Source organism: Entelurus aequoreus, linkage group LG16 (genome assembly GCF_033978785.1).
Source record: "Entelurus aequoreus isolate RoL-2023_Sb linkage group LG16, RoL_Eaeq_v1.1, whole genome shotgun sequence".
NCBI classification, from domain to species: Eukaryota; Metazoa; Chordata; class Actinopteri; order Syngnathiformes; family Syngnathidae; genus Entelurus; species Entelurus aequoreus.
In genome coordinates this window covers 26306552-26329051 of record NC_084746.1, presented here as the reverse complement: position 1 = coordinate 26329051, position 22500 = coordinate 26306552, and the positions used below count along the sequence as shown (strand labels likewise).

General features: G+C 38.9%; 1 protein-coding gene across 6 annotated transcripts in view; it reads left to right on the top strand.

The window, feature by feature from the left end:
• LOC133630768 (adhesion G protein-coupled receptor L2-like) overlaps nucleotides 1-22500 on the top strand; it is a 245338-nt gene that overhangs the window by 212272 nt on the left and 10566 nt on the right. For 3 of the 6 annotated variants that reach the window (XM_062022488.1, XM_062022489.1, XM_062022492.1), the window contains 7 exons: nucleotides 331-551; nucleotides 2120-2186; nucleotides 6473-6564; nucleotides 11697-11865; nucleotides 12010-12138; nucleotides 14894-14990; nucleotides 15814-15939. In XM_062022488.1, coding sequence (XP_061878472.1) covers nucleotides 331-551; nucleotides 2120-2186; nucleotides 6473-6564; nucleotides 11697-11865; nucleotides 12010-12138; nucleotides 14894-14990; nucleotides 15814-15939 — 901 coding nt within the window. The remainder of the gene's footprint in view (nucleotides 1-330; nucleotides 552-2119; nucleotides 2187-6472; nucleotides 6565-11696; nucleotides 11866-12009; nucleotides 12139-14893; nucleotides 14991-15813; nucleotides 15940-22500) is intronic. The other 3 variants (XM_062022490.1, XM_062022491.1, XM_062022493.1) reach the window with 1 other exon arrangement.

The following is a 22500-nucleotide window of genomic DNA, read 5'->3' as shown; positions in this document are numbered from 1 at the left end:
TCAAGGGTTATTACTCATAATTTAAATTAACTTAAGAAAAAACCCAATACCTGGAAACGAATGCAATTTAATTGTCAGAATGTAATTTTATAAAATGTTTTACTTGAATGCACAACATTGATTTGCTCAAAACTTGGTAAAGTAGCATGTCCGGTCAAAAAAAACTGTGTGATTAATATGTGTGTATACATGATTTATGCAATCATTTATTATGATGTATCGCGTGAGTTAACTCATAATTTTTGACAGCCCTGATTTATATACAGTATATTTTAGCATTGCACCTGTATTCAGATCTGCACCCAAAATAACAACATTATTCCTTATTAGCTGGTCTGCTCCATCATTGCCGGAGTCCTCCATTTCTGCTTCCTGGCCGCCTTTGCCTGGATGTGTCTGGAAGGCGTGCAGCTGTACCTCATGCTGGTCGAGGTGTTTGAAAGCGAGTTCTCCCGCCGGAAGTACTACTACATTGTCGGCTATCTCTTCCCGGCGGCGGTGGTGGGCATCTCAGCGGCCGTGGACTACCGCAGCTACGGCACGCCACGAGCGTAAGTGCAAGAAGGGAGGATATTTATCTTCGTCCTCTGTGCTAATGATAGTAATATCACAAAGAGCATTCCACCTCTGCCCCTCTGGCAAATTTACACCCTGTCACGGCTAAGAGCAAAGCCGCAACACTAATGAATGTTACTCTGCGAGCCACGCTGACCTGCTGGGCTTTTTTATTCTTTGCATGGAGATAATTGCCGACCTTGTCAGTTTAAAGTTTATGCTCTTTTCTTCTGCTCGTTTTCATCCCAAAAAACATACCGTGTTGTGCTGCAGGCTCTAATTTCACAGATTTTTGCAAGTTCGTTTAGAAGCACACATTTGGAGCTGAAGTCTGAGGGCGATGCTGCCCTGAGTCGAGCTTTCTGTGGTCAGAGGAGCCTCGCTCGTTTCGCTGTGGCCGATTATCTTGCAGCTAATCAATGAGACCTTGTTTTGGCATTGAGCTGATGTAATGGATTGAAACAAATCCTCCCCTTTTTCCCCTGACCCAGGATGTCTTGCTCCATACACACACAACAGATAAAGGCCACCTCTCAAATAGATGCCTTACTTTAGGTAGACAAACTACTGGAGGTACTGTAATGTACAGTAGCATTTATTTCAAACCTTGCCAAATCTTCGAGGCCTCTGTTTTGTAGTTGGGTTTTTTTTAACTCTGGTCTCTGCTGCAATTGAAGCTGTTTAGCAATTAATCACCACTATAAATAAACTATAAAATAAACACTACAATGACAAATTCCTCCAATAAATAAGGAAATATGGCCTCTGCTTTAATAGATGCTGTCTTTATTATTATTCGCCAAAAATAGACACCTCTCCTCAAATAGACACTCCCACTCTGTTCATTTTGAAAGTTTTGGCGTTGCCTTGCGCTCTCATGGATGCCGTGCCTCAATTAACCACTAGGTGAATAAATTAATGCCTCCACTTAAATAAACACCTCCTTATTACCCGACCAATCAACTGACATGTCTTGTTCATCCAAGTACTTGCACAAGTAAATACCTCATCAAATTAATGCCCTACTTTTTAAGTAGTTGCCTGGCAACTCCATGTGGTTGAGTTGAATAAAAGACTATGGGCCTGATTTACTAAGATCCAAATACCAGGCGCTAAACAGCTTGTACAATAAATAAAATGAGTGGGCATGTTGCGTGTGATCTACCAGCACTGCGTGTGCAATTGAAAGTGATGCAGACCGCCTTATTTAAATGAGGATTGTGCATGCATACGGGATTGCATCACCAGTGCATTAGTAATATATTTCCTAAATTAAAAAAACTAACCACATTTGAAACACAAAAACGCCAGCATACACCAAAACGTGCAAACCGGCAATTAGTGTTGATAAATCACATTGCACATGGTAAATAATTATAGTTGTATCTTCTCCTATCAGTATTGTGGGTGTTTTGATGATCAGCATATATTTTGCATGTTAATGAAGACAAACACGCAAAAGTTTAGTAGATCAGCTTTGAGTGTGCTATCAAGTTTGCACATGTTTTAATACATGCAAACCTTTAGAAATCAGGCCCTAAACTTTTTTTTTTTCCCTGGTTAGATGCTGGCTGCGAGTAGACAACCATTTCATCTGGAGCTTCATTGGCCCTGTAACTTTCATAATTGTGGTAAGGTGTCTCCATGTTGATCAATATTGTGTGTGACCCCCCCTCACGCTGCTGTTGCAAGATGAATTTGCATGAAACGAGTAAAATTGCTCAGCATCCATCATTGTAATCCTCCAAATCACAAGCTCTGGAGGAGTGTCTCATCACGCCATGAGGAGGAGAAAGTCGACATCTCAGGCATGAAGGTCATTTGCTCGATAGGAAAACAAGAGCGGCTCGGGAAGTAATGAGTGGGCGGGCCGGACGACCTTTAGCTAGAAGCTGCCGCTGAGGATCATGTCACATCCCCAGCCAATCTCGGACATGTCTCCGACCTGACTATTTAATACTGCATGTGGTGCATTGGGCGTTGACAGCAACACACAGAAGCATAACATGCGAGGAAAAACGGACATACTCTTGCATATCCATACACAAACCTGTCATGTCCGTCTGTCCATGGGCTATAAATTAACGCAAAACCTCAAAGCTCGGCATTGGCAGCAATGCTTATTGTGAGATGGCTTTGGCAGGCAAGGAAGAAAGCTAAATATTGCAGCGAAAAGCCCCTCGGAGACCAGTTTTCTGCAGAGCGCCTCCCAGCTTCTACGCCTCGTTCTCTCATCGAATGTGTGTCGTCACTAAACGCATCTCCTCATGCTGATGGAACTCGGCCCCAGCGGCTTAGAGAACAAACCATCCAGAATACGACGTCCTTGCCTCTCGTTTCTCCACATCCTTGCCTTCACCTGGAGTCTTTGGCTTTCCACGCACGCTCGTCTTTGTTTCCACATCCGGATGCATTCAAATGGGAATACAGGATTTAGGGGACTCACCTGAATAAGACATTCCAGATTGGTCAAGCAGAGAAAGCTTTTTTCTCTTAATCAATTAAATAAATAATATATATATTTTTTTTTTTTACAATTTTAACTACATTTTAGAGATCCCAAAAGAGGTCAAATGCTGCAATTTAGACCGTTTAAATGATTTTAATAAGCATGCTGTTTTTGTGTGTCTGTAGCTTTTAAGCTAATGAGCTGTTGCTGTCGGCACCGGTCCCCGACAGTGTGTGTGGCCCCAAGAAGTGCTATTGTTCACTTAATGTCCTTTGTTTATTTTTTTTATACAAACAAAAATATCAAATGTAAAACTTTCCCCTTCTGTAACTAATAGTTGGCAGAACTGCAGGCTTCATTTTAAGATGTTTAAGCCTGTTTTGTATGTTTTAAAGTCAATAGGGAAAGGTTTTGTCCAACTGACATCCATTAAAAAAACTTAAAATTTCCAAAACTGACCTTTGATTTTTTTAGGGACACATATTGCTGTTAGAACAATACCAAAAAGTCACTTTTGCATAATATGATACATTTAAATAATTTAGGGGATATACTTGCTAATTCATTACATTACATCTTATGGGGTTTGAAAGTGTAACGTGAAAACGCATTGCATTGTGGGCCTTGCTGGACTCTGAATCCCCTATTTACATGGCTGAATGCAAGACTCTGTGCTGAGGTTTTGTTTTTATCTTAAACAAGTTTAAAACATGGCGCGAAAGTTCGGCATCATTAACTGCATCAATCGTGGTCATGATTGCTTCAGATTTTTTCTAATTTCCTGCATGAAAGCAAAGCCAAGGTTATGAAGTCGGGTTATGAAGCTAAATAAAGAGACGGCGAATAGCCTGCATAGTAGCTGTGAGACGATCAAACATGACTTTTAAAGCCATCCCCTTGTACATGTTGGTGTGTTCATGGCATTTTCAGACTGGTAAATTTAAATCAAAGAATGCTAGCTAACCGCAGGCAGCAAACGATATATAGTATTTTGAAAAAAAGCAAGTCTGTTTACTTTTAGTCTTGGGTAAGCACAAATATGAATGAGTATTATTTTCGGAGCGGTAGCACAATAATCAAAAGTATTTAAAAGTAATAATGGGCTTGTTTTTTTCCGGGAAACCTGCTTATGAAACAAGGCTGGGCACCCTCACTCAATCTCAAACACATAAGAGATAAAAGCTGTAGATTACACGCAATTTGGACGGAGGACAATGAGCCTTAACAGACTTTGCATTCTAAATACTTTACCGGCAAAAAAAAACTGACTCCGTTGACGAAATATAGGCAAGTTTGGCTTCGAAATGACGTCAACTTACTCAAACCTCCTGTGTCCATTGGACATGTTTATATAGATCAATTCCACTAATTTTTACAGATTTTTTCGAGGCAGTGTGCCTTTGGAACAGGGTACAGATTGTCTCAATACGATCTCTTGATTTTTTTTATTTTGAAAGATCCATTTCAATCCAGTTTGTTGCTCTTTCTCACATTACCGCGGAAACTTACGTCCAGCAAATATGGCTACCCGACACCCACAATGCATTGCGAAATCACGTGCCCTTTGGACCCCTATTGTTACGTATTTTTAGAATTTGTTTAATAACTAAGGAATGTTCTTATTTAATACATTTTTTTATTTAATTTTTTTTTTACTTAACATTTTGAAACATTACGTGAACAGTTTGAGGAACAGCCCATTTGAATGTCCACCAAGGCATGACTTTGGTTTGGAAAACCATCAAACAGAACAGAGACGCAGAGCCAGGGTCACAAATGGAAGAATGCTAAACCGACACTCAAAAATCTTGTTGAAAATCCTGCCAGAAGAGTATATGATCTTTTTGTTTCACTTCCTGTAAATTCAATATAGTATATTGCATCAGGCAATTGATCAAGGAAATCACATTTCACATATCAAAGGTGTTATGCAAACAGCTCAAATTGAAGCTCATGTTTTTGTTACCCCGTGGTAGCAATAAGCCCTGTTGTGCATCCCTCGTTCTACTAGCCCAGAGGTCGGCAACCTTTACCACTCAAAGAGCCATTTTGGCAAGTTTCACAAATTAAAGAAAATAATGGGAGCCACAAAAAAAATTAAAATGAAAAACACCGCATATAAAGCTTAAACGCTTTGTGCTATGTTAACCAGGGGTCTCCGACACACGCACCGGCACGCACTTTAATGTGGAAATTTGATGTTAGTGCGGCCCGCGAGTTGTGAATAAATGGCGCTTGATAGCGTCATACTTGCCAACCCTCTCATTTTTCCCGGGAGACTCCTGAATATCAGGGTGTGATGACACTGCTTTTGGCGCCCTCTACAGCCTGCCCAAACAGCGTACCTGCTCGACCACATGCAGAATGCAGTTTCAGCTTGCTCACGTAAGTGACAGCAAGGCGTACTACCTCAGCAGCCACACATCTTACACTGACGGTACCAATACCCAGAATCCCATGCAGCCCTAACTCTTCCGCTCAACCAACGCACGGAGAGGGTGGGGGTGTTAATGTGTGGGGGTATTTGGTGGTAGCGGGGGTGTATAATCTAGACCGGAAGAGTTAGGGCTGCATGGGATTCTGGGTATTGGTTGTGTTGTGTTTATGTTGGGTTACGGTGGGATGTTCTCCAGAAATGTGTTTTTCATTCTTTTTTGGTGTGGGTTCACAGTGTGGCGCATATTTGTAACGTAACAATGTTAAAGTTGTTTGATACGGCTACCGTCAGTGTAAGCTGTGTGGCTGATGACTAAGTATGCTTTGCTGTCTCCTATGTGTGCAAAAAAAAACAAAACATACAACATGTGGCCGGGATGGCACGCTGTTTGTAAACGCTATAGAGGACAATTACTGCAGTGCAATTAGGGCATTCCCTTTATTTAGTAATTAGAGTGTAAATAGGATTATATTTTCCCTGGGAGTAATCTATGAGAGACACTGAGATCCATAAATCTCCTGGGAAAATCGGGGGGGTTGACAAGTATGTAGCTGAGCCGCATCAGAGTGGTCAAAGAGCCGCATGCGGCTCCGGAGCCGCGGGTTGCCGACCCCTGTACTAGCCGCTAAAATATGGCAGCTCACCAAGTGTCTAAAGTCTTTGTTTGCGCTTCTTGCGGCTCGCTATAATAGATATGCTTCTTTACAGGTCCAATGTTCACCCTACGTGTGCGGATTAAAGCGTAATGTGGTCTATTCAGCTTATGACCAAGATGAGCGCCGGGTGAGGTAGATCGCTCGCATTAACCTCCGTTAACCCTCACTGTTGCCTTTTCTCCCCCGCGAGTCTTAACGATCTGCTGAGGTATTTAAATTTCTGCACAGGTAAAGATAGGCTGCCATAGTAGTTTAAGCGATCGAGCCAAAGTCAATAGCGATAGAGCTGTGTGCATGTGAAACATAACGAGCGTGAGGGAATCGGACGCCGCTCTAAGTGCATCGAGTTAAAAGCTGATGCGTCTGTTTTGACAGGTCAATGTCATCTTCCTGGTGGTGACCATGTACAAGATGGTGAAGCACTCCACCTCCATGAAACCCGATTCCTCCAGGCTGGGGGGTATCAGGTAAGGAGGGCTGGGGAGTGGGTGGGTTACGCCGGGGGGAGATCAGGTGTTGTTTTGGTGTAAAAAGAAAATAATGCCTCAACCGTATTTCTTGGTCTTTTAGTATTTGTCTCCAGCCGCAGGTTTCACTTTATGGTCTTGGTAGTATTTTTATGGCAGTTTACACACTGTCAGTTATTTTAATGTCTTCATGGCAAACTGCTGTCGTCTTTTTTTTCTTTGAAAATTGGTTCAACTGTACACGAGTGTTATAAATTAGTGTCTGTGAATTATACTGACTTATAGCAGAGGTTTTGGAAATATGGCACAGTGAGCCTCCTCTGTTCCTCCAACAAAGTATTTTCTGCAGTTAATTTTGGTAACACTTTAGTATGGGGAACATATTCTAAGTAACAAAGACTTAATTAAGAGTTATTTGGGCACGAGGGGAACATATTGTAAGTAACAAAGACTTAATGTATAGTTATTTGGTTAGGGTTGAGGTTGGGGTTAGGGTTAGGGTTAGGGCCATGCAGAATAAGGCATTAATAAGTACTTAATAATGACTAATTAAGAGCCAATATGTTACTAATTTGCATGTTAATAAGCAACTAATTAATGGTGAATATGTTCCCCATACTAAAGTGTTACCCTAATTTTGTGGCCTTTGTTACACTGCAAACTAAGAATAATTTAAAAACTACTGCAAAACAAATAAAGGCATCCTATTAAATTGGCACTTTACTTTAAGTAAACAGACTATTTTGTAAGAATAAATATTTGGTTAATGCCCCACTTTTTAACAACATTTTGTGGTCATCTATACTTTTTTTCCTCATAAAGTTAACAAAAGTGGAAAAATGGCGGGAAACGGAGTGGCCTCAGGCGGTACTGCATCAAAAAGCGACATCAGTGTGTAAAGGGTATCACCACATGTGATCAGGAACTCTTAAAAAAAACACTGTCAGTGACTACAGTGTGTCGCTACATCTGTAAGTGCAAGTTAAAACTCTACTATGCAAAGCCAAAGCCAATTATCAACAACACCCAGAAACGCTGCTGGCTTTACTGGGCCCAAGCTCATTTAAGATGGACTGATGCAAAGTGGAAAAGTGTTCTGTGGTCTGACGAGTCCACATTTCAAATGTTTTTTGGAAACTGTGGGCGTTGTGTCCTCTGGAACAAAGAGGAAAGGAACCATCCATATTGTTATAGGCGCAAAGTTCAAAAGCCAGCATCTGTGATGGTATGGGGGTGTATTAGTACCGTAGGCATGGGTAACTTACACATCTGTGAAGGCACCATTAATGCTGAAAGGTACATACAGGTTTTGGAGCAACAAATGTTGCCATCCAAGCAACATGGACGCCCCTGCTTTTTTCAGCAAAACAATGCCAAGCCACGTGTTACAACAGTGTGGCTTCATAGTAAAAGAGTGCGGGTACTAGACTGGCCTGCCTGTAGTCCAGACCTGTCTCCCATTGATGTGTGGCGCAACACGAAGCCTAAAATATCACAACAGAGACCCCGGACTGTTGAACAACTTAAGCTGTACATCAAGCAAGAATGGGAAAAAATTCCACCTGAAAAGCTTCAAAAATTGGTCTCCTCAGTTCCCAAACGTTTACTGAGTGTTGTTAAAAGGAAAGGCCATGTAACACAGTGGTAAAATGCCCCTGTGCCAACTTTTTTGCAATGTGTTGCTGCCATTAAATTATAAGTTAATGATTATTTGCAAAAAAAAAAAAAATCCAGTTTCTCAGTTCAAACATTAATTATCTTGTCTTTGCAGTCTATTCAATTGAATATAAGTTGAAAAGGACTTGCAAATAATTGTATTCTGTTTTTATTTACGAATTACACAACGTGCCGACTTCACTGGTTTTGGGTTTTGTAGATCTTTTATTCCCCAATTGTAAGCCAACCGATTAACTGACATGTATCCTAACCAAGCATTTGCACAAATAAAGGCCTCCTCTCAAATTGACACCTTATTTTTAGTAAAAACTCTGTTTATTCTCCCAACACACAAATATTTTAGATTTGCCTTTAAACGTAACTGAAGTAAACTTAGCAGGCCTAAAAAATATATTTATATTTAATTTCTCAAGCTGCTGCACCTCCCCTGAAGTCTTTTGGCACCTCTCACTTTTGAACCGCTACCTTACACCACTTAAACTTTCTTTAAAAACTATTTATTGTGAGCATTGATTGTGCAAACATGCAATAATACATACAAGAGAAGGGAAGTCGTACTACCAAAACAATGCTAATATATTTCTATTTAGGACAATGTAAACATCCCCCTCAACCCCACAAACTACAGAGGGCACCATACTACTACAACTTTTGACAAAAGGGTCCAAAATCAATGTTTGTGGTCATCACAATGTTAAATGGATTTTAATGTGTGTCACACAGATATTGTAACTAATATAATACTACAAATATTAATACCAATATTTATAGTATTATTACCAATATTACTACCATTGCTATGATAATGTTAGTTGTTTTACTCCCAACACTGGTGCACGCATATTGTAGATGGACAAGTGCCCACCATCTTTCTCCTTGCTTGACAAAAGTGAAGATCATTATCTGCGTTTCATTTTTCACCATTTTTATAATCAAAGCACCTCACATTTGACTCCTAATCTCGTGCTGTCAGATCTCATTAACTTCCATTAATTCCTCTCTAACTCAAAGCAGCCAAGCGTGTGCGAAAGTTAAATCGAAGGTTACATCCGCTGTGGTTATTTGGATGTAAACCCATTCTGAAAAAGTCCAATTAATAATGAACGGCGAGTTCAACCCGCCGTCTCTCTCTATACCAAGTCTCATTATTCCTGGTAATGTTCCTCAATTCTCTCGAAGGTCTTCTCGCTTCCCTCGAGTGTATCCATAACGACCGACCAGCCGTCGTCATTGAAATTGACTGCGAAGTGATCGTCTTTCCTTGAGGTCTTTCCTGGAAGCCACCAAGGAAAAACACAATCTCTGGGCTCCAAATAAAAACCGAAAGAGCAATACTTTGTATCATCTTTTATGCTCCATTCTTCTTTTTTCCTTAAACACACTGTTGTCAAGTCATACAATATCTTATGTAAGAATGGGTTTACAGTAGCCAACAAAAGTGAGTACACTACTCATATTACAGCAAGTGTTGTTATTACAATATATCTTCTCAAGTGACAATACTAAATATCTTAAATAGGATATACTTCAGAATAGTCAGTGTAAGGCTTTTTTACTATCCACTGCAAGTTAAAAAAGTGGACAAGTATGTCTCCTACACACCTGAAATCAGTTGAGCATCCAGTTCTCAAATGGACTAAACCTGGGACCCGCATTTTCTAACGATCATTAAAGGGAGCCAATGATGATTTTAATCTACATTTAAAACATGTCCTTGTGGTCGAGATAATGTATTCGATATAGTTTGCTGTAAATTCTGCATGAATGTTGATCTACAGTCACTTTTATAACATACTTTCTGCATGTGACTGAAATATGTTCGATTCTGGAAGGGTTCCCAGATTGCAAATGAAACCACCCTCTCCAAAAGTGTCATAATTTATCTTTTAAAAATGTACCTTGTTAAATGTATACAGGTATGTTGAAGACAAACCTCACCACGTTTTCCCCGACACGGTCGAAAATAAACTTCATAAACATTATATAGGTTACCCGGTCACATTAGGTACACGTGCACACTCTCTTGCATAAAAAACAGCTGCTTTTAGCATCATTTATGTCACTGCATGTCGGTGTTATTGTATGCATGCCAAGATTAGATGGAAATAATACTTTATCCTACCTTTTCTTGTGATTATTCAAACTCAGCTGGCCTCATACAGAGCTCATCCCCCTCTGGCTGACAGCTTTACTTAGTCCAAATAAGTACGTCTACCTCACTGTGATGTCACAATGTAGCCAGACTGCAAAACACAACCCGGTTAACCCCAATTGTCCAACATTGTAATAACATTTATAAGTCAGAAAAGTGGAATCTCATCATATGTCCCCTTTAGGCTGTAACCCACTTTTATTTTAGTCAAACCAAGTAAATGTTTATATATTTTTTTAATTGCCAATGTTATTTATTAAAACAATATTAGACATTAATACATTTCCAAAGTACATGTTATTGTTTCTGCATGATAAATATGTTTATGTATAATTGCATGTACCAGTATACTTTTTCCCAATAAATGGTCTTTTTATTTTACTTCTAAATACATTTTAAAAAATCATCTTATCAAGGCACACATCAAATAAAATCATACATAAATATGTAAACATTAGATAGAAATTCATACAAAGGATGACATACTACAGAAACGATGCTCATATTTGCATTTACAACAAAAGGCCTCCGATACAAGTAGTCCTGCAGCGCGTTTACAGTAACATCAAAATGTCCCCCGATAAGCACACAAGTTTATTTTTTATTTTATTTTAGTGAAGTCATTTTCAAAAGGTAAACATGGTAGACTGTAGGCTACTAAGAGCTAGCAGTTACACAACAGTTAGGCACACAAGCTAGACATACTTAAACAATATTGCAGTGTGAAACACGACTTTTGTCAACATAAAAAAGAAACAAATAATTATAGTTGCAAATTAATTTTTAGAACGTATCCAGTAACAAACGTGTCTGCATCATTCAACTAACTAATATTATGAGCTGAACTTCATAAATTAATGTGGTCACTAGTTGTCCCCAAAAAAAACATTACCACTCCACTTCAACTTAAAGACAACATAAGTCCATTCCAATTGATAAATAGGTTAGTGTTTTTCATGCATACCATTTCACTTGATCATGCCTTTTATAACATTTCACACTACAAAATAATACAACTATGTACTATGTTTTGCGATGATATTGTTTCGGATAATATCAGTATCAACCAATACTCAAGGCTCCAATATCGGTATTGTATTGGAAGTGGAGCAGTTGTATCAAGACACCCCTATTCTAAAGTATATCCAAGTTTACTTCCGATAGTATTGTCCCTTGAGAAGATATTCTGTAATAAAAAGGTAATGCACTTTTGATACGGTACGCCAATGTCCCAAGCTCGTTCTATGTTTCTGTCTTTGTGCTGCCATGACCCATATTGTAATTATTCTCTCTTCTTCTTCAGGTCGTGGGTGTTGGGAGCGTTTGCCCTCCTTTGTCTTTTGGGCCTGACGTGGTCCTTCGGCCTGTTCTTCCTCAACGAGTCGTCCATTGTGATGGCTTACCTCTTCACCATCTTCAACACCCTTCAAGGAATGTTCATCTTCATCTTCCACTGCCTCCTGCAGAAGAAGGTAAGACGATATTGTTGTAAATCCCCTTGGCATTTCGAGATCTGTCAGCCGCGTGGCATTTGATGAAAGATTGGGGACATTGACCTCTTCTGGTTCGTCTCGCTCCGCCCTGACCTCGTTACTCCCGGTCTTGTTCCTTCGCAGGTGCGCAAAGAGTACAGCAAATGTTTCCGTCAGTCTCACTGCTGCGGTGCACTGCCACCCGAGGCCCCCCACAGCTCGGTGAAGACGGCCACGTCTCGAACCACGGCGCGCTACTCGTCGGCCACCCAAGTGAGTGACAGTCGGCGACAAGCAACTCTGACGCGTAACCATGCCAACATGCTGGCTTCCAAAGCTTAGGGTCTCACGAGTAGAGCTCTGCGAGGTAAAAACAATATCTGGTAATATTAAGACACCACAGCTTGACAAGTCTTTATAGACGGCCCCCCCTGCGGTGCTCATTGGATTGATGGTTTCTCCAGCGAGGAGGCGCCGTGTCGCCGAGGCTCGTCGCCACATGAATCACTCATCTCGGCACTTGGCAGACTCAAAGTTCTGGACTCAGGCAGAGACCTTAAAGCACAAAGCACTGAAACTGTTCAATAACACAAAGCAGTAAGGAGATGAAAGAGGCGCGCACACAGTATGTGTCAGTCGGGTGTGAAGAGTGAGAGAGCTGATTGTTTGGACACCTCAAAAGATGTTCCACTATCCTACTGCGTGCTCCACTCCAGTGCACAGCATAAGCTATGTTAATAGTGTAAAATCATACCACACCAGTTTGTTTTCCTCATATTTCTCTGTCAACCAATCAGTGGACAGCAGTGTGTATAGCTCCACCCACCCCAACAAAGGGGCTCACTGAAAAGGAGTGAACCATCCTGCAGAAATGAGGCCCTATCAAACCCCAAAATGAGCATTGTGTTAAAAATAGAGGGACAGAGAAGAGGGATAAAATGTAAAGCTGTAAAGTTAAGTCACAGAATTTCAGCTTTTTGTTCCAGTTTTTAGTGCGTTAGGGCTCCTCCCTGGTTTGTGTATGATTTAGACTTAGACAAACTTTATTGATCCACAAGGGAAATTGTTCCACACAGTAGCTCAATTTCAAAGGATGGAAAGGATAATGCAGGTATTAAGTAGACTAAAAATGTACCATAGTAGCAATATAAAATATAACATATATGTAATATTTACATATTATATATACAGTATATAGTATATACTGATATATTATGTTATTATATTACATTATATTTTTATATAATATATACAATATATAACAAATCCCAATTACCATGTACAATATCACAGTATATGTAACAGCTGCAGCAAAAAAAAAAAAAGGGCAGCATAAAATAGGATGTGTAAATAGGCTACAATTTTTGTAATTTTTATGTATTTAAATTGGCTTTTTTCAAGCGTTCACGAGTGGTGAGGTTTTTTGTATGTGCTTTAAAAAGTTTTTTTCGGCGCAAAACTTATGTGTGTTACACTTGCTGTACTGTTGTTTATAATAAACTGATCAGCGGTATTAATGCTGTCTCCGCAATTTGGCAAGGCAAGTTTATTTATAGAGCGCTATTTGTACGCTAATTCGAAGTAATCTACAGATGCATAAAATTTACAGGAAGGAAAAAAAAAAGGGAATTAAAACAACATAATAAAAATAAACACGAATAAATTAATTAAATTAAAATCAAAGAGTAATACAACATTTTATTTTTACCTCAATTACAACATTTGTTGTAATTTGATTTGATTGTAACTATTCTACATCACCAAAATTGATATGTATATTGCTGTATGTATACTTTTGACCCAGCAGTTTTGGTCACATTTTCAGTAGACCCATAATAAATTCATAAAAGAACCAAACTTCATGAATGTTTTTTGTGACCAACAAGTGTGTGCTCCAATCACTCTCACACAAAAAAATAAGAGTTGTTGAAATTATTGGAAACTCAAGACAGCCATGACATTATGTTCTTTACAAGTGTATGTAAACTTTTGACCACGACTGTAAATGCTATTTATCTGTTCCAGACATTGAAAAATATGAAAAAGAAACACATTTATAGCCAATAATTATAGTTTTAATGCAAAAAACGATGTGAATACAAATAAATGATGCATTAAAATGTATAAATGAACATTTAACATCACTGTAACATTTATTGTTGCTGATGAGAACGGACGACACAGACATCACCTTTGATGTCATTCATTTGTGTTTCTCATCTTCTTTATCAAAGTACTGACATTTGCAACTTTCTTTGGCACCATAGTGTAATGTTTTGCTAACTTACTCAACATAAATAATCTCACAGAGGCTGAGTCACCTACGCGTGGGATACTTTCTTTGGGCACTTGGTTCTGCAGAATGATACGCAGACAGACAGACGGTTTATGAAAACAAAGGTACGATTTTGGCAAAAATATATAAAAGCGGGGCGTACAAAAACCAAGGTGCCACTGTACTTTCAATAAATTGCTGTGTGGCCAAAGAGAACTGTGTATTATTTAGTTTTATGTGTATTGGATTTGGAAGAAACAGCCTATTAATGCCTCAGTTTAGCTCAATGAATAACTGATAAGGAACACAACAGGCATGCGTGAGGACAACAAATTAAAATCAACAACAATGACCGATTAAATATTATTGTTATTATTGTTTAGAAAATGATAATAAAGATCCACAAGATCCCCTTATCCAAAATGTTTTTCCCCCTACTTCTGCTTGTTTTTGTACAACCCTGCCATTCAATTCATAACTGAACTGTTTTAACACACCAGTCCTCAAAAGACAAATGGTATTTACATGGCCCTTAAGACTTCATAATCCTTCATCCATTTAAAGAGTTCTTCTGGGAATTTTCCTGTGGGACAACGCTCTCATCGTATCGACTGTAAAAAGAGAACCTTCGATCCTCCTTGGTTACGAGCGCAAATATTATCTTCTTATCTGTGTTTTGCCAGTGTTTGGATCAATAGCCTTGGCTGTAATAGCTAACAGTCACGCTGTTAATCTCCTTCTCTTTGCATCCAGAGTCGCATCAGGCGGATGTGGAACGACACGGTGAGGAAGCAGTCGGAGTCGTCCTTCATCTCAGGAGACATAAACAGCACCTCCACGCTCAACCAGGGTAAGCAAGCCGCGCCAGACAAGACCCACATGCCATTCTTTTTGTGACGATGCTCGATATTCATCACCCAGCACTTGAATGGAGGCGGCTTGCTGCGGCGGCTCCAAGGTTGGAGGAAAGGCTTCAGACTTCGTAATGTCGCTTATTACCGGTAGCCATCAGAAATAGCAGTAAATGCCACCTTGCGTGTCAAAGTCCAGTCTCTCCAACAGCATCATCAGACTGAAATGAGGGCTGATATTTTTTTTATGTTGAAATGGCCGCCACCTCAACGTGCAAAGCTTGTCAGGATACAGCAGGGAGGGGATGAGGGAGTCAGGCGGAGGTCACAGCATGTTTTGGGATGGATTCCGGCACAGTGAAGCTCTGACTCCCTGCTGTGCCTGTGCAGACTTGGACCTAATTACAAATCTAAAGCTTTTTCTTTTTTTCTTTTTTTTTCTTTTTGCAATGCCAACCAGGACAGCAGAACTCAAATCCAAGCGGGCGAGATGAGTGGTTTCATTCTTGAAGATTTAGACAAGCAGCCGGAGGATGATAAGGATGCCGTGTTATTCATGGCGGTCTACGTGTTTTGTCTAGCGTCTGCAGAGGATGATTTTATTTGGATAAATTTGCCTGACATAAACACTGCGGCTGATGACGTTGCCGGGTCAACACTTGCCGCGCTAATATTGTTTGACTGTTTGTTTGGATAATATCTCGTACAGGCCGATGTCTTTATGGTGGCTTTGACAGACCGTATTGTACGTCCGCCTCCATTTCCTCCACTGTCCTTACTGATATTTTTCCTTCTCTTTTCTTCTTGCTGTTATTTCTTTAGGCATGACTGGCAACTACCTCCTAACTAATCCTCTCCTTCGTACCCACGACACTAACCCTTATAACAACCTGCTGGCAGAAACTGTGGTCTGCAACACGCCTTCTCCACCGGCCTTTCACTCTCCAGGTGCGCATCCTCTCTCCCGCCGCCATCTGCCTGCTCTCATTTGCTTTTGTGTTCAGGGAAAATGACAATTAATTACTTCTATCACTCTTTTAAAGTCTTTATACATGTAAATGTCGTCTATGAGTTATACAATCAACTATGGGTTTTTTTTTGTTTTTGTTTTTTTTGTTTTTTTACAGAGTAGTAAAAAAAACTCAAAATTCCCTGAAAAAAGTGGAGGAATTACTGGATTCAAGTCTGTATTCTGCAACTAGAAAATAATATTAAAAAATAAGCACCCTGAAAATTTCTTTAAAATAATCTTAGTTTCTTATAAATTAAATTAGAATTGTACATTAATTAATTGTATTTTATATGTACATAAATGTATTTAATTATTTAGAGTATATAATAATCTTAATTCTTTTTATCGATATTCACTTTTTTTTTTACAAAACAAATTATAAATTAAGTCAGAATTAATATGAAAAAGCAAGAAATAAACACAAGATTAAAAAAAAAAGTAAAACCAGAAAATTTAAAAATTTGAAATTCTACATGAATATGTTCTATTCTATATGAATAATAATAAATTTTATTAGTCATATAACAACCAGTATTCTATTTAATATTCACTTCTTTGTACAAAAATGAAATAAATTAAGTCAAAACTAATAGGAAAAAAGCACCAAAAAAAATCATGACATCAAAAACATCATTTTACGACGAGAAAATATTAAACCAAAAACACCCAGAAACTTTTAGAAGAAGAAAAAAACTATTTTTCTTTCCTGCGATGAGGTGGCGACTTGTACCCTGCCTTCCGCTCAAATGCAGCTGGAATAGCCTCCAGCACACCCCCGCGACCCTGAGAGGGACAAGCAGTAGAAAATGGATGGATGCAATGTTAGTTATTTTGCACAAATAATTCATAATGCTGTATTGCAAACATTTGAAAATACCTTAAAACAAGACTTTACTAGGAAAAAAAACTTTGTTGCAAAGATTTTGTCACAATTTTAATATGCTATAATATGGTAATAATAATACAGCATATAACATATGAATTTCAACCAAAAAATCATAATATCATAATATTAAAGTAGTAATTGAAAAATGTAATAAAAAGTAGAAAAAGTAAAATAATCGTATTTATATTTTGGTGCGTAAATCCAAAACAATCAGCGTTTAATGTATTGCTAAAAAAAAAATTGTGTTTCTGCATGATATTCTTGTAATGTTCCGAATTAAATAAATTAATCTATATTTTCAGTATAGCCATAGTGCAATACAACTTCTGTATAAAAAATTATCTTTCAATAGAATAACACAACAATTAGTATGAAATAGTAAAAACAGTATTACAGTTGTACTATTTTTCCACCCCTTAGAATTACAGCTTTATTTCTTCAATTTTTTTCTTTGCAATTTGCTGCTACGTGACATTGTAGCCTTGACACACGAAAGAGCATTTTTTATTGTTCTTACATGTGTCAGTGTTTCATCCTCTGCGTATCACACCAAGTGACGTTGGAATTTTGCGAGATAAAAGCAAATCCCAACCTTTGTTCCCAGCTAGAGCCCTGACGCTAGCCGGCGGAATAATGTGCTAGCGCTAACGGCTCGTTATTGTGGCGCGAAAGGAACATTGGCGGGAAAGCTGGTTTAGTGATGCTACCCGCGTCGTCGTCAGGAACATTCAAGCGTTTTGAGTGTTCACACTGAGGCAGCCATTATTGTTGATTACGGTAATGATCGTGGTTTTGTTGGTTTCTGTCATGCTTAACAAGTTCCATTAAGGAACAACACACACTTATACGTGCACACTGCACCACGTCTGAGAAGGAGTAGGAAGAAGCAGAATATATTTCATCCATGTCTCAGCAATTACAGTCCGTTTCTGACTAAAAGTTACCATTTTCTGAACAATAGAAAATATTCAAAACAAGCTACAAAAGTAAAAAACACAAACTGAGGTTAAAGGGGTACTGCCCTTTTTTTGGATTTTGCCTAAGGGTCACAATCATTATGAAAGACATGATGACAAATTCATTTTTAAATTTCAAATTTTTATCTGGCACACGGGATGAGTTTGCTAAGTATAAAAATTACCCTGAAATTTTGAATTAAAGAAACAGCTGTTTTAAACGTGTCCACTATATGTCGCAATAGCAATTCTTTGTATCTTTGTAGATGATGCTACCTATGTACAAAATAAACCACATGATGTTGGTACATCAGTCGAGGAAAATGATCAGACTACATAAATAACATACTGTAATTTGATTTGATATAATTTTTTTATCTTGATAGATTGAAAATTAACACCAATGAGTTGACTGATGAACATTATCACATAATTTATTCACAAAATATAAATAATGACAAATAAAGATAGAATACTATTAACGGCAACATGTAAGTGTAAAAAACAATAAAACATCATGATTTGTACACTTTCAGAATGTGCTTGTTCTAATTTTAAACAAAGAAAACAATCTGAAGTTGTTTTTATTTTTAAGTTATCGTGCCATGATTTTACCAGTCCGGCCCACTTTGGAGTAGATTTTTCTCCATGTGGCCCCTGATCTTAAATGAGTTTGACACCCCTGTTTTAGAGTGTTTGCATGCTTGTGACATTACAGTATTTGCAAATGCATTGTACAATTTTTCATTATTTTCACAGTAAAGAGACGTGTTTTCTACGTATTCTCACCATAGTTATAATACTACTGCTTCTTGGTTTACAGGAATCCACTGCATTTACTCCTGTGATAAACTATTTTTGATTTGACGGCCTTTTACTGTTGCTATTCAACAAATGCTTGTCATAGTTTTAACGGTCATTTTTTACAGTGTAGGATTGGATACAAAGTGTTGGTGTCATTTTACAAGCAAACGGACGCCAAGTTCAGTTTCCCTACCAAAAAGCGGTACCGTCATTGATAGAGCTGCCTTTGCTGATCATTTATGCCACTGATCTTTGGTCAGAGAACGTGTTGCAACACTTATATTTTATTCAGACCCTCCTCCATTTCAACTAAGTTGATGTTTACTTGTGTCAGTGTCTGTGGTGGTGACCTAATTCCACACAGCCCAAGAAGAAGAGGGAAAAAAAGGCAATCAAAGGAGAGAAAACAAGCGTCTGATGCAGTGCGGGCACAGTCGTAGCCCTCAGATATTCTCCCACATTTGATGATAAAAGAGAATAGAATAAAGCAGCAGTGTGATGAAAGTCTGTGAGGAGAAAATCCATAGTAACATGTAAGGTTAATGCAGTGTTTATGTATGTTCTTATATATAGTGTATGCTATTATATATACTATATTGTACGTTTGCTGGAAGACAATAGAAGCACAGACAGAGGCAATTAATCTTCTTTTTTTTTTTTTAAAAGGCCTTACATTTCAGCATTCAAAATTCAATAAATCTGCAGACATCTTGGGCTTCATATAATCATGCATTCACAGTCAAAGTCGTCCTTGTTATTCCAGCGCTCATTTGTATTATGCTCACATAGCATGCAGCCCGCCATTTCTGCGAGAAATGATGACGCTCATATGCCGAATGATGTTCAAAATTTTTCCAGCGAGTGCCGCACAATGATAAATTTAAGCATTTTGTAAATTTTGTATATTAGAAATGCTAAAAAACATGGTGAATATATGGCAAACTATCATAACAAACATGGTAGCTTGGTAGTATGGCAGACTTGGCATACTAGTGACATATCTCATTATTAATATTTTTCTTTTTACAATATGCCGAGGGTTAATAAAAGCCAAGATGTGGGATGAAAATGACCCTTTTTGGACACTATCAGTGTTTCCCACAGAACTGCAATCTATTTGTGGTGGTGCAGTCTTATTTGCATGGCCAGTCAAGTTCATCCACACCAGACTCTGTCATCCATGTCTTTATGGACCTTGCTTTGTGCACTGATGCACAGTCATGTTGGAAGAGGAAGGGGCCCGCTCCAAACTGTTCCCACAAGGTTTTGGAGCAAGGAATTGTCTAAAATGTTTTGGTATCCTGGAACATTCAAAGTTCCTTTCACTGGAACTAAGGGGCCAAGCCCAACTCCTGAAAAACAACCCCACACCATAATTCCTCCTCTACCAAATTTCACACTCGGCACAATGCAGTCCGAAATGTACCGTTCTCCTGGCAACCTCCAAACCCAAACTCGTCCAATCAGATTGCTTGATGGAAAAGCGTGATTCATCACTCCAGAGAAGGCGTCTCCACTGCTCTAGAGTCCAGTGGCGACGTGCTTTACACCACTGCATCCGACGCTTTGCATTGGACTTGGTGATGTATGGCTTAGATGCAGCTGCTCGGCCATGGCAACCCATGTCTTGAAGCTTTCTGCGTACTGTACGTGGGCTAATTGGAAGGTTACATGAAGTTTGGAGCTCTGTAGCAACTGACTGTGCAGAAAGTCGGTGACCTCTTTGCACTATGCGCTTCAGCATCCGCTGACCCCTCTCTGTCAGTTTACGTGGCCTACCACTTCATGGCTGAGTTGCTGTTGTTCCCAAACGCTTCCATTTTCTCATAATAAAGCCGACAGATGACTTTGGAATATTTAGGGGCGAGGAAATTTCACGATTGGATTTGTTGCACAGGTGGCATCCTATGACAGTTCCACGCTGGAAATCATTAACTTCCTGAGAGCGGCCCATTCTTTCACAAATGTTTGTAGAAACAGTCTCCATGCCTAAGTGCTTGATTTTATACACCTGTGGCCGGGCCAAGTGATTAGGACACCTGATTCTGATCATTTGGATGGGTGGCCAAATACTTTTGGCAATATAGTGTACGAAAAGTAAAGCCACCCATGTTTTCTGTATGTAAACTTTGGCTCAGTGCTGCCTCTATAGGTGTAAGTGCGCCCGGCGAGCGTCATTAGCCATAATTATGTGAGGATCATGAAGTGACTCGGTGGGGTTCTAACATACGGAAAGCTGTTTTACGGGACAGATTCCCAAGTAGGAACGGCATGCTGGGAAGACGGAGTCCTTTTCACGTCTGGCATGTTATAATCATTACATTTAGCGCCTTCAAAACGCACGTCGTCTCTTATGTGTGTATTAATAATAGCAAGTAATGCTCCGCAGATGTTCATGCCGATGCCGTAAAATGGTTACCAACATCTTGGATGGATTTCCTCTGGATGGCTTCCCAGAGTGCAGCTGTCATGGTGTCCACTCCACTTGAGTTCCCATCATCCCCAACCCCCCTCAGAGCCCCCTGCAGACAATACCTGTCTGTGCATAAACATATGTAAATGTGTCTAATAATCACCTGACCTCGTTTTGCCCCTCTGCTCCTTTTTCACTCTTCTCTCGGTTTTTTTCTTTATTAGAAATCTCTTTCATGTTGGGTTTGGAGGCGCTTGCTGTCCTTTTTTTTTTTTTTTTCCCAAAAAAAAAAGATTGTATTAAATTTGAGCACCCCTCCACTAAATTGTCAGCACTCCACAAACAGGCTCGGCAGCGTAGCCAGATAATAAAATCCCCACATTAAATCAAACCGCATCCCATTAGAGCATCAAATTAGCGAGCACATCGTTGTTAGCACCAGTGCTTGAAAAACACAAGAAAAAAACCCTCGAGCTGTATTTTGAAGGTTAGAAAAGTGCTTGTTTATTATCATTTTCAATATTAAAGTAATACTTTAAAGCTTTTTTATACCTAGTAAATACACAGAGAAATAGAATAAAACATGTACATAAACCTATGTTTATTGTTATATATTGTCATTATTAATATGATCAAATAATCAATATGTATTTTTTCTTATTTTATCTAATATAGCGCATACATTTTTTTGTATTGTATTTTTCTTTTAATTTGATCTATCTGTTTATACCAGTGGTCACCAAACAGCGTCAAAAATCTGGCCCGCTGGAAGTCCCAAGTTGAATTTTTAAATGTTTCTATTATTATTTTTTAATCTGTCCTTTCTTGCCCATTCGTCAATCCATCTCTTGGGGTCTCCTAGCCACTCAGGCAAATCATATTGTCTAAAAATGCATTTTCCTATAGATAACGTGATGTCAAGTGCACGCTCTTTCAGTCAATTAGTGCGCAAGGGGAAAAAATGGCGAAATAGTTGGGGAAACATGTGTCCGGACAAAAAAGATGCTCTGAACGCAGTGAGTCAGTCCGCATCTACAATTACCATATATATGTATATATACATTCGTGCTCATAAGTTTACATACCCTGGGAGAATGTATGATTTCTTGGCCATTCTTCAGAGAATATGAATGATAACACAAAAACCTTTCTTCCACTCATGCTTAATGGTTGTGTGAAGCTATTTATTGGCAAACAACTGTGTTTACTCTTTTTAAATCAAAATGACAAAAGAAAGTACCCAAATGACCCTGATCAAAAGTTTACATACCCCAGTGACTTTGATCTGATAACATGGACAAAAGGTGACACAAACAGGTTTGAATGGCTAATCAAGGTTCCAATCCTTACCTGTGACATGTTTGTTTGTAATTAATGTGTGTGTATAAAAGCTCAGTGAGTTTCTGGGTTTCTGACAGACCATTGCATCCTTAATCCA